The following is a 14291-nucleotide window of genomic DNA, read 5'->3' as shown; positions in this document are numbered from 1 at the left end:
ATTTTATACTGGGGAGTTTATGATGATGAAGATGATTTTATACTGGGGAGTTTATGATGATGATGATTTTATACTGGGGAGTTTATGATGATGAAGATGATTTTATACTGGGGAGTTTATGATGACAGCCTTGGGCTGCTTGATGTTTTATTGTGGGCTCAGTTGTAGAAAATGTGAAACATTTTGTAATAAATGATGATGATGAGGACGATGATGGTGATAAAAACTAAGAGATGGACTACGCTGGTATGATGGGGCCTTAAGCTGCTTTGTCCGGTCGCAGCCCGCTGTCTCACAGAGGCTCCGTGTGTCAGAATCTGCTATGGATCTCCATTATTCCTGGTCAGAAAGTGGTTCTGTGAATCCTGCAGCAACGTGCAGCTGGATCAGAACAAGGACAGCGAGCTTCAGAGGGAAAAAAGGAGCTGGAGCACGATTATTGATTCGCAGCCTTCAATAGTGTGGACAGAAATTCATTTCTTTCATTTGTGCGCTTTCTTTTTGTGGGTTACTGGAGCCACATTACACAGTGCACAGAGAGTGGGAAGAGTGTGTGTGTGTGTGTGTGTGTGTGGGGGGGGGGGGCAGGGGCCCAGCAGCCAACACTAAAGCAATTAAAAAGGGATCAGTGAACAGGAATGATGAGAAAAGAAATGATCCACTTTCTCACCTGTGTCGATCCCACCAGTCAGTGCAGGGAGCAGGTTTAGTGCTGGTCTCAGTTAGAAGAACCCACTGACTCGACCTCTCTCTCTCTGGGATTGTTCCTTCTCCTCTTTCTCTTGTAGTTATACAGATTAAAAAGACGAGCAGCTTATTTGCATTTTCTTTTCCCAATTTCTAACTGTCTATCCTATTCTATCCTCAAGCATTTCCTGACTCACAAGAGGACCCTGTTTACCATAAAGCTACGGGGGCCGGCGTTTTCTTTCGGCCGGAACCACGACAACCTTGGATCGTGTCAGTCTCGGTGTCGGAGTGAAGAGTCGAAATCGCAAACGCCATATGCGCAGGTTTGAATGACAGCTCTGCGGATCGAGACACGAGCGCACCAGACAGGACCTGCCCTCTGAGCTATAAAATCACTATCACCTCAGTTCACATCGGTGTATCAGTCTAAAGGTGTTTAAAGAGCGCTGCCATAAAGTTACTGTGATGATAGAACTTTAAGTAAAATAACTGAAAGGTCATACGATTTTTTTCATTTAGCAGCCTCTTTGAACAAATAATCAATATGGCCCCGAAACAATCCATAATAATTACTTCACTCGTTAGAGATTCCTCGGGTCAGTTTATTCAGATTCTTCCTATTTCGGTTTTTCATTTTTCTTGAATTGCAGATGGCTCCATCCGTCCTGGATTTCATCCATATGAGGCCGATAGAGCTCCGGGTTTTCACCGGCCCCAACTGACCGATCCTCTCCCCGTCGCTCACAGGTGTGTAAAGCTGTTTGTCAGCCGTATGCCGTGCATGAAAAAGGTGCCCCTCATGTAAATTTGTCTGGGAAAAAAAAATGAATAAAGGAAAATGAAACAAAACCCTACTACTGAGTTATACAGATTGAGCAGAGAGACAACAGCTCCACAAACTACAGCCAATAAAATGACCATAAATATGAATCAACAACTTCTCTAAAGCAGTTTCAACACAAACTGAACATTACAACGTTCACGAAGGGAGGATTTATTTCAGGGCCGCCGTCTAACGCAGTTTGCACCTTCAGTAAATCAGTTTGTACAGTAGGTGACTGTAACAGCAGTTACAAAAGCATTTTCAGAATAACATCTGATCACTGGTCTGATACAATCGTTATTCTGTGCTGGTAGTGGCTGGATTTTGGATTGAGAGCCAGACTCAGAGCCAACACCCTATGTAATGTTTAACCCGTTACAAAAACTAGTCCCATCCTGGAGAGGCCCATCCTCACTAGGAGAGATTAAATCAAAAGCATTTTCCTGCATGATTATAATGTTTTTGAATTTTTGTGACCAATAACCTGCTCACCAAACTCACTTTTCCTGCGCCCCAATAAAAAAGAAACCACGCTGTGATCAGTATGTTTGTTAACTTACTGAAAATAGATAAACATAGTACATTCATCTTAACCAAACAAAAAGGTATGTTACCTGTGCTAAGTGGGAACAGTGACATCGAGTGGTGTGTCCGTCGGTGTGTGTTTCAGCACATCCAACTGAAAAACTCCATCTGAATTGCGTTGCATTGTGTTATGAACCTCGTGCTGCATTCGAAAAGCAGGGTTATTAATATGTGTGTGCTTTTTCTGCATGTGCAGTCGGCGCACAATGGCACAGACTGCTGCCAGTAAACTGGCGTCATGTGCACGGCTGAATTGGAAACGTGTGATTCCTGTCTGTCATTGCTGTAGGAAGAGGAGGAGGGAATAAGCAGGGGAGGAGGAAAAAAATGTTCACGGGCCCATTCCTGCAGGATTAGGGACGGCCTTGTGTGCAGCGGGTCTGAGCTCTGAAACTAAATGGGGGGAAATCAAGCTTCCCGTTGACCTGCTGTGACAGATTCCTCCAGTCTTGCTCTTGATGAAGACTTTAGGGTCGACCTAGCTGCGCCTATGTTTCCAAATGTTCCTTTATATCCTCGCTTTGTCGTAAGTGTGCCCACTGAGGCCATGACGCTGCGCATTTTATCCTGTGTCTTGTTGATTTTCAGTGATTATTAAAAATCTCTTGTCCTGTGTCCAGCTGCAGAGGGGAGGCAACATGCCTGCGGCCTGCAGGAAAGCGAGGGCGCTCTATGTGGTGGTGATGCTCAACGTGGTCATCTGCGTCCTGATGGGCGTGTTGTGGAACCTCGGGCGTGACAAAAGCAGCCGCCACGTGGTCCAAATCCCATCCAAGAGGTTTTGGCGCCGACAGGTGCTGAGCAAATCGTTCTGGAACAAGGAGCAGCAGCGCCTGGACCTCATCCACAACCCCATCATCAACTCTGCACTCTCCAGCAACTCTATCATCAAGCTGCCGGATTGGCTGAACGACACCGGGCCACTCAACCCTTGCGAGCCAGACAACAGAGTCCCCACACAAATCTTGGACTACAACTCCCTGCCGCGGCGATTCCAGGATTTTCTTTTGCACATGCGCTGCAGGACATACCCCATGCTGATAAATCAGCCCCATGTCTGTGATGATAAACCCTTCCTGCTGTTGGCGGTCAAGTCGGTGATCCCACATTTTGACCGTCGGCAGGCTATTCGTGAAACATGGGGACGGGCGGGCGTCTTAGCCAATCGGACTGTGGCGACGGTGTTCCTGCTCGGCAACGCCATGCCAGTAGACCACTTCCCAGACCTGTTGGGGATGCTGGGCCACGAGGCGGACCTTCACAAAGACCTCCTACAATGGGACTACAGGGACACCTTCTTCAACCTAACCCTGAAGGAGGTCCTCTTCCTGGAGTGGTTCAGCCAAAACTGTCCCCACGCCCGGTACATCCTCAAGGGTGACGATGACGTCTTCGTCAACACCTTGCGAATCATTGACCTCCTGGAGGGCCTGTCGGAGAACAAGGCCAAGGATTTGTTCATAGGTGATGTTATCAGTAACGCCGGTCCACACCGAGACCGAAAACTTAAGTACTTTATCCCTGAGAGTGTGTTTGTGGGGCAGTACCCGCCCTATGCAGGCGGTGGAGGATATCTGTACTCCGGGGAGTTAGCGCTACGCCTTTACAACATATCTGGACAGGTGGTCTTGTATCCCATTGATGATGTCTATACAGGGATGTGTCTGAAGAAGCTGGGTCTGGTTCCCGAGAAGCACACTGGCTTCAGGACATTTGACATTGCGGAGAAGTACAAGTACAACACCTGCATCTACAGGAGCTTGATGCTGGTTCACAGCCGGACGCCACAGGAGATGTTGAAGATCTGGCCGTGGATTGTCCATCCCGAGCTGGAGTGCCAGTGAACGCTTCAGTGATTCTTTGAACTGTTGAATGTTATAATCGATTTCACTTTTTGAATTATTTTAAATCCTGAAATCCAAGCAAAACCTCTGCATTAGTATTTTAAAGTAATTTAAATAATTTATTAACTGTATTTTCAAGTCGACTTTATTTGTTTATTGTTTTCTTTTCCATAAGCTGTTTTATATTCACGTAAAAGAAAGTATTCGTTGGATCAGTGCTCTGAAATGTTAATCTTGTATCTTCTTCGTATTTGGCAAACATCATCCCTCGCTGCTGCTAATGTCAGCAAGATAGTATGTGTCCAGGACACGTCACAGACCGAAGTCCAAGGTCCGCGCATGCACGGTAACTAGACACGTACAAGCATGAGGGCAGCATGCAGCAGGCTCATGTCAGTGTGTGGCAGGTTGAAAGGTTGCATCTGCAAAGATTCCCATGTCTGGGACTCGTAAACGTCATTGGACAACTGAAGACGGCGGAACAATTGCAGAGTTGGTCATGTCCGGGTTAAAGATACCGTGCATTGATACTTCAACATCCATTACATTTGGGTTTAAGCTGAGTGATGGCCTTAGGCGGACGTGGCTTCCGTTTGTTTTGTTTTTTGTTTTCAGGTACTTCTGTAGCATTTAGCGCTGAGTGGGATGATTCTGGAGCTTTTTGAGTGAAATCCAAATCTCTCACTTAAGACTTGGGTGTTAGCATGAACTGTCTTTACGAGTCGGGGACTGGCAATTACAGCAACTCCCGTATGACATGCTGAGTGTGCTACGTTACATGCTACAATGCTACCACTGCTCTGGTAACTTGGCAATGCTGATGTCTGTATGTGTACACTTGGCATGCGTGCAGGAATTTAGATCTAAAGATCAGGTTCACAGTTTTTCAAGTCTGTCTTACAACAAAGGTCAGGTGCCCGTGCAACACTGAAATAGTTTTTGCTTCCTGTCCCTGCTTGACATTGAAAAGATGCCTTCCTATTTGGATTCCAGCGTATAAGAGACAAGATCCACAGTCATCGTTCGGTCATGAAAATGTATTCAAAGGTTTATCTAGAGTTAATATGAGGCATCGTCTGCCTGAGTTTGTCAAGTCAAGTGGTTACCTTCCGAAGTTAGTACAAAACTCCATCTAATCATTTCTAGTGTTTCTGTGCTGAGCTGCTGCTGAGGATTAGCAACACAAAGAGGGAATTTTCCAATTAAATAGTGCAAATTTGTAAGATATCAACCTTTGAATATATTTTGCACAGAACACAGGCTGTGGAGGAGATTAGACAGAGATCTGTAAATGGCCTGTATCGACAGGAGGAACGATAACATCGAGCAAAACCTGGTTCGTTGCTCATACAGGCACCTGATTATTGTTTTACGACAGACTTGAAGAATTCTGAACCTGTCCTTTAAGTTGTAGACGTATCCCATCATGAACTGAGGAGCTGGACCGGGGGGGGGATTTACCCTTTCTAGTGGCATTAGATCAAAAGTCAGGGAAACACCAACAGGATTCATCCAGCATCATAAATGTCTCTGTTTCCATGGCAGTCCACGCGATAGTAGACCCGCATTACCATGTAGATCAGTAGTAGATCAGCATTACCACGTGCATATGGATTTATTCTTGATGTTTACAGCTGTTTCTTTAACTTGTACAGTGCTAATAGACCCAGAAGAGAGAGATGTTGGGCGATGGTCTCGACCTCGGCCCGCGATCTTCGCGCCGCAGCGGCATTTAGTGCTTAGCTCGCTCTTTGTCAAGTAAAAGACTAGTAACAGAGACTGTTTACTGCAGCGAAAAAGCACCGCAGTTCCGAAACCTGCAACCGTGAACGAGATCCACGCAGACCTTGGGATGACCTCTGACCTTTGAGTTACAGAACTAACTGTCTTAATGAGACTGTCTTTCCCAAAGCCGCAAAGACTGTTTCTGTGTTGAACTTGTGTTCATACGTGATACAAAGACAACATAGGTTTCCACAGACTTTCTAATTTCACATTTGTACGGTGATTCAGAAATGCTCTGTGTTCATTGTTTTTAACATCCCAGCTGTAACCTTGCTGCTGTTACTGGGCATTTATCCTGTGTATTTGTGTTTGTGTGTATTAAATAAGCAACAAAGTGAGTTTGGCTCACATGAAGCTAGACATGAAGCTAGATTTTCAGGGTTGATTCGTGAGTAAGGACCGAGTCGTGTCCTCTTGTCTGTTGATTGTTCAGGTTGTTTTTTTTTTTTTCCCATTGGTAAAAAAATAAAAAAAATGATCTCTTGTTTTTGTGTCTTTAAATTTATAATTGTTTTTTATAAATAAAGTTTTGATAAAGATTAAATATATTTGATTCTATTATTGATTCTTCTGTTAGCAAAGGTCATTTAAGACGGCACTTTACATTATTTTTCTCTTTATGTAAAGTAAATTAAGTGGCATTTATCTTATGGAATGACTGGTATTGTTGTTGTTGTTGTTGTTGTTGTTGTTGTTGTTGTTTTTTTCTAGATTAGCGGTGCTGTTGACACATATGTTCTATGGGATTCTATATAACAATTGACAGTTTTTCTCTTTCTGCAATGAAAGGAAGGTGGAAACAAAGTTATTGACGCATACAGAGTGAAAAGACATTTGTAAGTGTAAAAAGGTGCATTCTCCACTGCTATAAATAAATGCATTGAAAACCTGGAGCATTTACCTGCAGTGTAGAACGAAAGGACTGAATGTAAGGTGCAGCAGCGACCCCCGCTGGATAAATCTGACACTAACAGCCAGAAGAAGGAAACTCAATCAGCAAATTGATGAATTTCACCTGCTCAGACAAGAAAGGAAAACAGTGGTTTAACTGAAGCTGACAGCGTCCGCCTGACTTCATGTCTTCACACGTTGGAGTTGTTTAACTGAGACAGACTCGGTGGTAAAATGCAGCTCAAGAACAGCTTTAACCTAAAAAGTGTGCCGCTCATATTTCTACTAATGTGTTGTGCGTATTGGAAACGCTGTGCTGCACAGGTGAGCTGCCGACCTCTCTGTGAAATCAGCTTAGCGGAGAGTTAATAGTTTAAAACTGGATGTAATGTCGTTCTGCGTGTTGCCCTCTTCTGTTTGCAGGTGAGCGGAGAGGGAGGAAACGAACCTCCAGGTGAGGCTCAGCAGAAAGTCTTTTTCTCTGGATTTTAAAGGTAAATGTGGTTTCTTTCCTGGTTGGGTCAGTGCATTGGAAGAACGCCAGTCAGACTGAGGGTCAGAAGCCTGTGAAGGTAAAACAAGCAAAAAGTCCCCAACCCACATCTGAATGTCAGTTTCCTCTGATGTTCACCCTGAGTCGGACCATTAAAAAGTGATGTGATCTCCCTCCTGCAGCATAATGAGTCTCAGTGCAGAGGTTTGGCCAGTTCGTCTTGATAACGGTTCTTTATTTAACTCCTATGTTTTGCTCGTTTGAAAGTGTTGTCGCTGGATTCAGTACAGCTGAACCCGGCTGTGAAACTCCTGACAACGCTATCGTAGAGAAATGTACCGTGATGCCACTGTAAGTGTTGCCGGAGGTTTCACCTTTCAGCCACCCCCGTTTCCCACACACCTTGATACTGAGTAAACTTTTAACAGGTGAAGACATTCACTGGGTTACTTCTGTGTTTTTGTGCTTTTGAACAAATCTCAAGAAAAGACCGACACAAACAATGAATGTCTTCTACAAACAAGAGTCGTGTGTTTGTATCCGAACCCTGATATGTCTTATTCCTCTGAGCCATGGAGCTACGGTCTTTTCCAGAAACAATTGAAAACACGCCAGCGAGCCGCACTGTTGCACCGGGTGGCACGTTCCTTCATCACCATGAACACACACACACACACACACACACACACACACACACACACACACTGTACTTTATTTTGACTCAGTCCCCCGCGTGCACCCACACACACACACACACACACACCGTCCTGCTGCCCTGAATACTCGCTTGAGCACCAAATGTGGATTCATTCGCCACTGAAAATAGTCCCCAACATGTGCACTATTTCCTCCCGTTTGTTTGATTTAAAAACTACACTGACCAGCTGGTTCAGGAAAAATTAACTCACTGAGCCTTTTTAAGAAATGAAACCAAGGGGCTTGGAGCTAAGTGCCACAGATGAGGTACTTTGTTCTGAGAGACAGCCTTTTTTGTTTTTTTTTAATGGGATTTGTACACAGTAAGAAAAACATAGAGCATTAACATCCGATCATTTTAAACAGGCTGTTCTAATTAAAGGACTGTGTTTTGCACGCTTTGAAAATAACACTTGAAGGACTAATGTGAAGTAAAAATGAGCATCGTGAATTTGGTGAATTTGCCATTCAAACATGCAACTTACCTTGAAAAACATTTAAAAACAAAACACAAAAAACACAGACTATATGTTCACTGTCCAGCAAGTTGAGTCTCTTCAAGTTGGTTTTCATACTCCGCCGAAATGAACTGAAACCAGTGGCTGCCCGCCAAATTGGAAATGTACTTAAAAACTGAAAATGCTTTGGCAGTGATGTGCGTTCAATGTTTCTTCCTCAGATGGACACAAGGGTGAGGGCAACGCTTTCTTCGCCCTGCGGAGCTGCCACCAGCTGCTGCGCGGCGACAACGGCGAGTTTTTCTCCCCGGACTACCTGTGCTCCAACCCACCTCTGTGGTGCAACTGGACCATCCAGGTGGATCCTGGGAAGAGGATTCACCTCCACCTGGAGGACCTGACCCCCGATGACGCCTGCCACCTCAAACAGGACCAGATCCATGTGGACGACCCCGCCAGCCATTTTGGGGGGCATAAGATCCTGCAGAAGTGCTGGCGGGAGGCCAGGTACACCTCCTCCTCCAACACACTGGATGTGGTGCTACTGATTGCAGGCTGGCCCAACCTGCCGCACAGGGGTTTCTACGGCAACTACCAGGCGTTTGGACCGCCGGTGGCTTACAACCCACAGGAAGGCTTCACGGTGACCGACGAAGAGTCAGAACCAGCTCTGGGACCGATGGACATCAGTGAATTTGGACCAGTAATGAATGGTGAACAGATGGACTCGGGTTTGCTAGAGCATCCGTCACCAGCGAATTCTGACCTAATTTATGATTATTACAATCAATATTCGGCCATGACAGCTGAGCTGCCCTGGGAGCCCGAGGAGGCGGTGGACACGGACGCTGAGGTGGGAACCAAACCCTCAACTCTAAACAAGTTTGACGAGAGCTGTGAGATTTAACCAGACAGTAACTGCACAGCAAAACCAAAACAATGAGTTAAAAGAGGCTAAAAAGCTCAGTAGAGCTGCAGAGTTGGTAATAACGCTGAGTTCTCTGGTGTCGTCGCTACAGGAAACGCCTGATTACACGTCGTCATGTGATCAGTTAAGGAAAGAATATTGATTAGCGGAGCTTTAAAGTGAGACTATAACGTTTGTTCAGAAGCGGCCACTGTGGTGTTTTTTTTTTGTTTGTTTGTTTTTTTTAATCAATTACGAATACAGGCTTTACTTTAAAGAAGTGAGCTTTATTTCTTCTGTCAGAAGTTACGCAGTCTGTCTTTCTTTGTTCAGATTTTTCCGTTTGAAGTTGTCTTGTTTTCTGCCACTGTTCAGCAATGTTTGCAATAAACGTGGTCCCCCAGAGGCCAGAACGGCTCGGGATCTGCTTGCAGTAAGAGAAAGATAGAAAGATAATCCTGCAGAACAGAGTCCTTCCCGGTCAGTTGCGAAACTATGAAACTATATAGGCTACAGCGAAGTGTAGTTCTCGGACCAGACTTTCACCTGAATTTTTGCTTTTGCATTTTTGACTTTGTTTAATCAGTAATAAATCACGTCATCCTTTTTTAAAAAATGTTTTGTCCCACTCTGCTAGTAAATACCAGACACTTTTTTTGAAATTCCTCCATCTTTTCTCAGGTGGCTGAAAACCTCCATCCAGCCTCGGGGAACTACAGTCACGTCTACCCGTTCACGGCTGTAGCGTCCACCCAGGGGACCTCCCGATCGGGAAGAGGCATCACTCGCACCCCTTCAAGCGGCTCTGACTCGGCTGTCCGCGCTACGTCTCCACAGCAGCAACACGAGCTCGAACCCACCAGTCGCACCCCGGCAGCAGTGCGGAGGAATGTGGAGGAAGCTTCGACCCAACCGGAGGGTGCTGCTGTTCCAGGGGATGAGAGTGGCGCGCGGAACCGGTCCCAGGAGGAAGAGCCTGCCACCGGTTCAGAACAAGCCACAGACGGTGAGAACAGCAACGCCTCGGACCGGCACCCCTCCACCTCCGAGGGACCAGAACCAGGGGAGACTGAACAGACTCATCCTCACCCCAACATGGTGGAGCCGCTGTTGGACCACAGAGGGAACCGTGAGTACATTTGGCTTCGGCCACATGTGCGTTCCGTCACCCAGGTCAAGCTGTTTACATTAGCTAGTGCTACATGGTCAAATCTACTGTCGGATATTTGATTGAATCGTTGTCTCAGTAAATTTCCTGATGCAGATTTGATTCACAGTTTGTAGCCATGAGACCAGGCGGATTTTCTCACACCCAGTTCAGACTGTGATATCAAATGAACATGACTGCACAGAATCCTTGCTTCATTTTTTTCCTTTTGTGGCTTTGGATGTGGATGCTACGCTCGGGCCTTCACAGGGATGATAAACATTTAAAGATGGTCACATGTTGTTCTAAAGGTGCCGTTAAAATCTGCCCCAAACCTGAGCTTCCCATTTTTTAAATTTAACTGAGGCAACAATAAACGGAGTCTTTGTCTGACAATCAGTGACAGAAACTCATGTCAGTTTGAGCTGCAGCTGCTGAGCTTGTCATTGTGAGACTGGTCGCGAGTTGCAATCGGTGCAGCGCTGCTTTGTTTCTGCATGTTTCCTGAAGAGCTGATCAGTGTTTGACTGTTTTGATCTGTCCTGACATTTTCACTGTGGGAAACAATCCTGTTTGTTTTTTTGTTTTGTTTTTGTCTTAATCTTTGACTTTGTGTTTCTCTCTTGTAGTCGATGTTAGAAATCACTCTGAAATTCCGCATCTTCCTGGCGGTGAGTATGGGACTGGAACTGCACGGGAATGTTAAACGCCTCAGAAATCCTCTTTTCCCATCTTTTCTGGGAGAGCATTTCTGTTCCTCTTCTATGCGTCACATCTGCGCTGGAATTAACACATTCTGTGCTAAACTGACCTAAAAAAATCCTATGAGATCAAAACAAGACGCGTTATTTTCTAATGTTGGGATTAAATTAGATGTATTTAACGTTTTGATGTGATCAAATGTAACATGCATTTATGTGCCAGGTGTCGGCCGCCAGGAGCTTTATTACAAGAAATGTTGTTATTGATTTCATTATTGATTATTAGTTTACTGTTGATGCTTTGTTCGGGTACTCTGACGTCAGAGTCAGTGTTTTTTGGTCTCTGACAGATCACCTGTTCGAAGTGGCTGTTGAGGTAAATTTCAGCCAGGATCTGGAGGAGTCCTGGGACAACCTGGCCAGGTCACTGCTGCTGTCGGTAAAGGCTTTGGTACGTTGACGAAAACAAGGCAGAGAGATTAAAGGTGCTTCATGTACGGGTTTTTGGAGGGATTGTGTGAAACGGAGCCTCGCTGACACCTGGAGCAGCAGCGAAGGCCAACGTTACTGCGCTCACCACAACACTCGTTGCTTTTCTGCAGATCAGTGAGCAGCTAGAGGCTCTGAACACGCCGCTGTCCATATCCTCCAAAAGAATAAAAAGGTAGGGAAAAAAACGCCTCAGGAAACTGCCGAAATGCAAGCTGCGGTGTAAGTTTGCGCTTGAACAGACTCGAACACATCAGAAATGGAGAGCACACTGGGTGAACCTGTGGAGGGAGAGGTCACGAAGGTCCACTGAAAACAAAGGAAAGTCAGGATGTACAACTCTTCTCATATATTCTGTATATTCGCCCGAATGTTTCCACCTTCAGTGGGTTCATCTTCAACCCCTTAATTCCATCCTCGTCTCCCTCAACTTGTGTCTGTACTTTGCTTCTTAGTTCCTTTTTAATAAAAGACGTGAAGTGAGATGCAAGAAAAGAAGAATTAAGGAAACATGTATTTAGTAAAATGAAACGTGCTTTTCTCTTTCATCAGAAAATGGAGCATGTTCACTTGTTATAAAGATCACCTGTTACCATGAGAGCTCAGTCCTGTGTGTGTGTGTGTGTGTGTGTGTGTGTGTGTGTGTGTGCAGGTTGAATGCAGGAGTGCTGTACATCCTCTGGCTGCAGATCGGAGAGGGGCCCGGAAGTCAGCAGGTGCACAGGGTCGTCCACTCCGCCATGCAGGGCCTCATTGCCACACATGTGGGCCTTCTGGGAATCCACAGGAAGGCTGTCGTCATCTCCGTGTCGACTGCAGGTACAGCAGAGCGCAAGCCCTCCGCACATGCGAGCACTTTATTAGGAACGCCTGCTTATTCATCTAGTTATTCGATCAGCCAATCACGTGGCATCAGTGCATCAAATGCTGCAGATACAGGTCAGGAGCTTCAGTTAATGTTCACACCAAACGTCAGACTGGCGAGAAAATGTGACCGTGGCAGGACTGTTGGTGCCAGACGGGCTTGTCTGAGTGTTTCTGAAACTGCTGATCTCCGGGGATTTTCACACACAGGTCTCCAGAGATTTTACTCCGAACGGAGCCAAAAACAAAAAAAAGAAACAGAAATATGAGTCTGCAGTGGGCACAGGCTCACCAACCAATCGTGGTTTGTCCCTGACCATGTGCTTCCCTTTATCGCCACAGTTCACCATCTTCTACTGGCTACTTCCAGCAGGATAATGCTCCAGGTCACAAAGCTAAAGTCGTCTCAAACTGGTTTCATGAACATGACAGTGAGTTCAGTGGCCTCCCCAGTCACTAGATCTGGATCCAGTAGACCACCTCTGGGATTTGGTAGATGTGTAGAAATGATGTGATGCAATCGTGTCAACGTGGACCAGAACCTCAAAGGAATGTTTCCAGCATCCTGTAGAATCCAGGCCACAAAGACCTGAGGCTGATTATAGAGCAAAGGGAGGAACCACCCAGGGTTAGTGTGGTGTTCCTAATAAAGTGCTCAGTGTGTGTATATCCATATAGAAGCAAATGGTGGCATTTTCCACATCAAAAATGAATCGGTACTTCTCCGGCTCCTGCCCTAATGTTTCACCAAATTGGACTGAGATCTGTTAGTTACAAGGATATTTCAAACTAGCTAAGAGACAAACGTGACAGAAAAAGGAAATAATAATGTCGCCAAAGGTCAACTTAAAATTTACTGTTATCAGCAGCCACCTGTGTACGTTTCAGATGTAAACGAGTGCGGGACCCAGCTGGTGCTGTGTGACGTCAACGCAGACTGCGTGAACCAGTTCGGCTCGTACTCGTGCCACTGCAGGACCGGCTTCCTGGACGAGTCCCGGTTGGGATCGGGAGGAACCGTCTGTGTGGACATGAAGGCTGCAGGTACGCAGGCTCTGATACGGTTGGGTGGACCGGCACACTGCTAAATTCGAGCTGTGGACAGCTGCTGACTTCCTGTTGTTTGCCTGCAGGTTGCAGCGCAGGCCTGTCTGCTGAGACTAAAGGCGTCTACGTGCTTTTCTTCCTGCTCAGCTCCCTCATCCTGATGCTGCTGGCGGCGGCCGGCCTGCTGTACCACCGTCACTACCGGGGGATGTTCCTGGTTCGCTGCCGCAGCAGCGGCAGCATCTCTCCCCCTGACCCCAACAACAATCGCCGCCATCACGGCAGCTACTCGAGCCCTGTGGACTCCGACCTGCCCCCGCCACCCCCGCCCGCCCGGGGCCCCAGAGAGGGCTGGCCCCAGGTGAAGGAGCGCTGCGCGGCTGTGGACCTGCCGCTGCTTCGCTTCAGCCCTCTGCTGCCGCCGGACGGCTACATGGAGCCACGGGACGGTGGGAAGTTGTGAACAGACAGTGGACTGAGATCTGTGATGCTCCAAAGTATCTTAACTCTTTTCAGTAAAACCTCCTTTTCATTTAGTTTTCTTTCACTTTGTGTCTGAGTGCCTGATACTCTTGTCCACTATAATCTGATGAATTAAAGTCGCAAGAAAACAGCATTTCCCTGTCGTTTTGGCGTTTCTTTGCCCTTTACTGTACCAGAAGATTAAGGGGCATATTTACTGAGATAATGGCTTTAAATGAGCTCATCGACTTTTCATTGGATTTGCATCAAGTGCTGCTTAGTGAGACAATGCCAGGCTTTGTAAAACACACACTGTCTGGAAAGCAACTGGGTGGAAAAGAGTCTTCTCTGCTGCTGAGGTTGGTAAACCTGATGAGAGACGACTGTTTGTAAGGAAATATCAGATCCA

The 14291-nt window shown here is 46.2% G+C and overlaps 2 protein-coding genes across 4 annotated transcripts; both read left to right on the top strand.

Annotated features, from left to right (window-relative positions):
* Window positions 1–1369: 1369 nt before the first annotated feature.
* Window positions 1370–6079, top strand: b3gnt2a (UDP-GlcNAc:betaGal beta-1,3-N-acetylglucosaminyltransferase 2a). Of its 2 annotated transcripts, XR_005708879.1 has the most exons (3): window positions 1370–1437; window positions 2719–4557; window positions 5598–6079. XR_005708879.1 is itself a non-coding variant. In XM_040145088.1 (2 exons), exon 2 carries the CDS (start codon window positions 2737–2739, stop codon window positions 3940–3942), a length of 1206 nt encoding a protein of 401 aa, XP_040001022.1. In that variant the 5' UTR covers window positions 1370–1437; window positions 2719–2736; the 3' UTR covers window positions 3943–6079. The 2 variants fall into 2 exon arrangements, 1 of the variants encoding a protein (XP_040001022.1); XM_040145088.1 differs by having other exon boundaries at window positions 2719–6079.
* A 632-nt stretch (window positions 6080–6711) lies between these two features.
* Window positions 6712–14036, top strand: zgc:66455 (uncharacterized protein LOC393502 homolog). Of its 2 annotated transcripts, none has more exons than XM_040144879.1 (10): window positions 6712–6942; window positions 7042–7072; window positions 8487–9118; window positions 9854–10301; window positions 10949–10990; window positions 11371–11471; window positions 11623–11684; window positions 12162–12328; window positions 13262–13417; window positions 13507–14036. In XM_040144879.1, exons 1-10 carry the CDS (start codon window positions 6853–6855, stop codon window positions 13881–13883), a joined length of 2106 nt encoding a protein of 701 aa, XP_040000813.1. In that variant the 5' UTR covers window positions 6712–6852; the 3' UTR covers window positions 13884–14036. The 2 variants fall into 2 exon arrangements, with proteins under 2 accessions (XP_040000813.1, XP_040000814.1); XM_040144880.1 differs by having other exon boundaries at window positions 6714–6942; window positions 13568–13695.
* The last annotated feature ends 255 nt before the right edge of the window (window positions 14037–14291 follow it).

The sequence above is a fragment of the Xiphias gladius genome, chromosome 15 (assembly GCF_016859285.1).
Source record: "Xiphias gladius isolate SHS-SW01 ecotype Sanya breed wild chromosome 15, ASM1685928v1, whole genome shotgun sequence".
Lineage (NCBI taxonomy): Eukaryota > Metazoa > Chordata > Actinopteri > Istiophoriformes > Xiphiidae > Xiphias > Xiphias gladius.
This window is presented reverse-complemented; position numbering and strand designations above follow the sequence as displayed.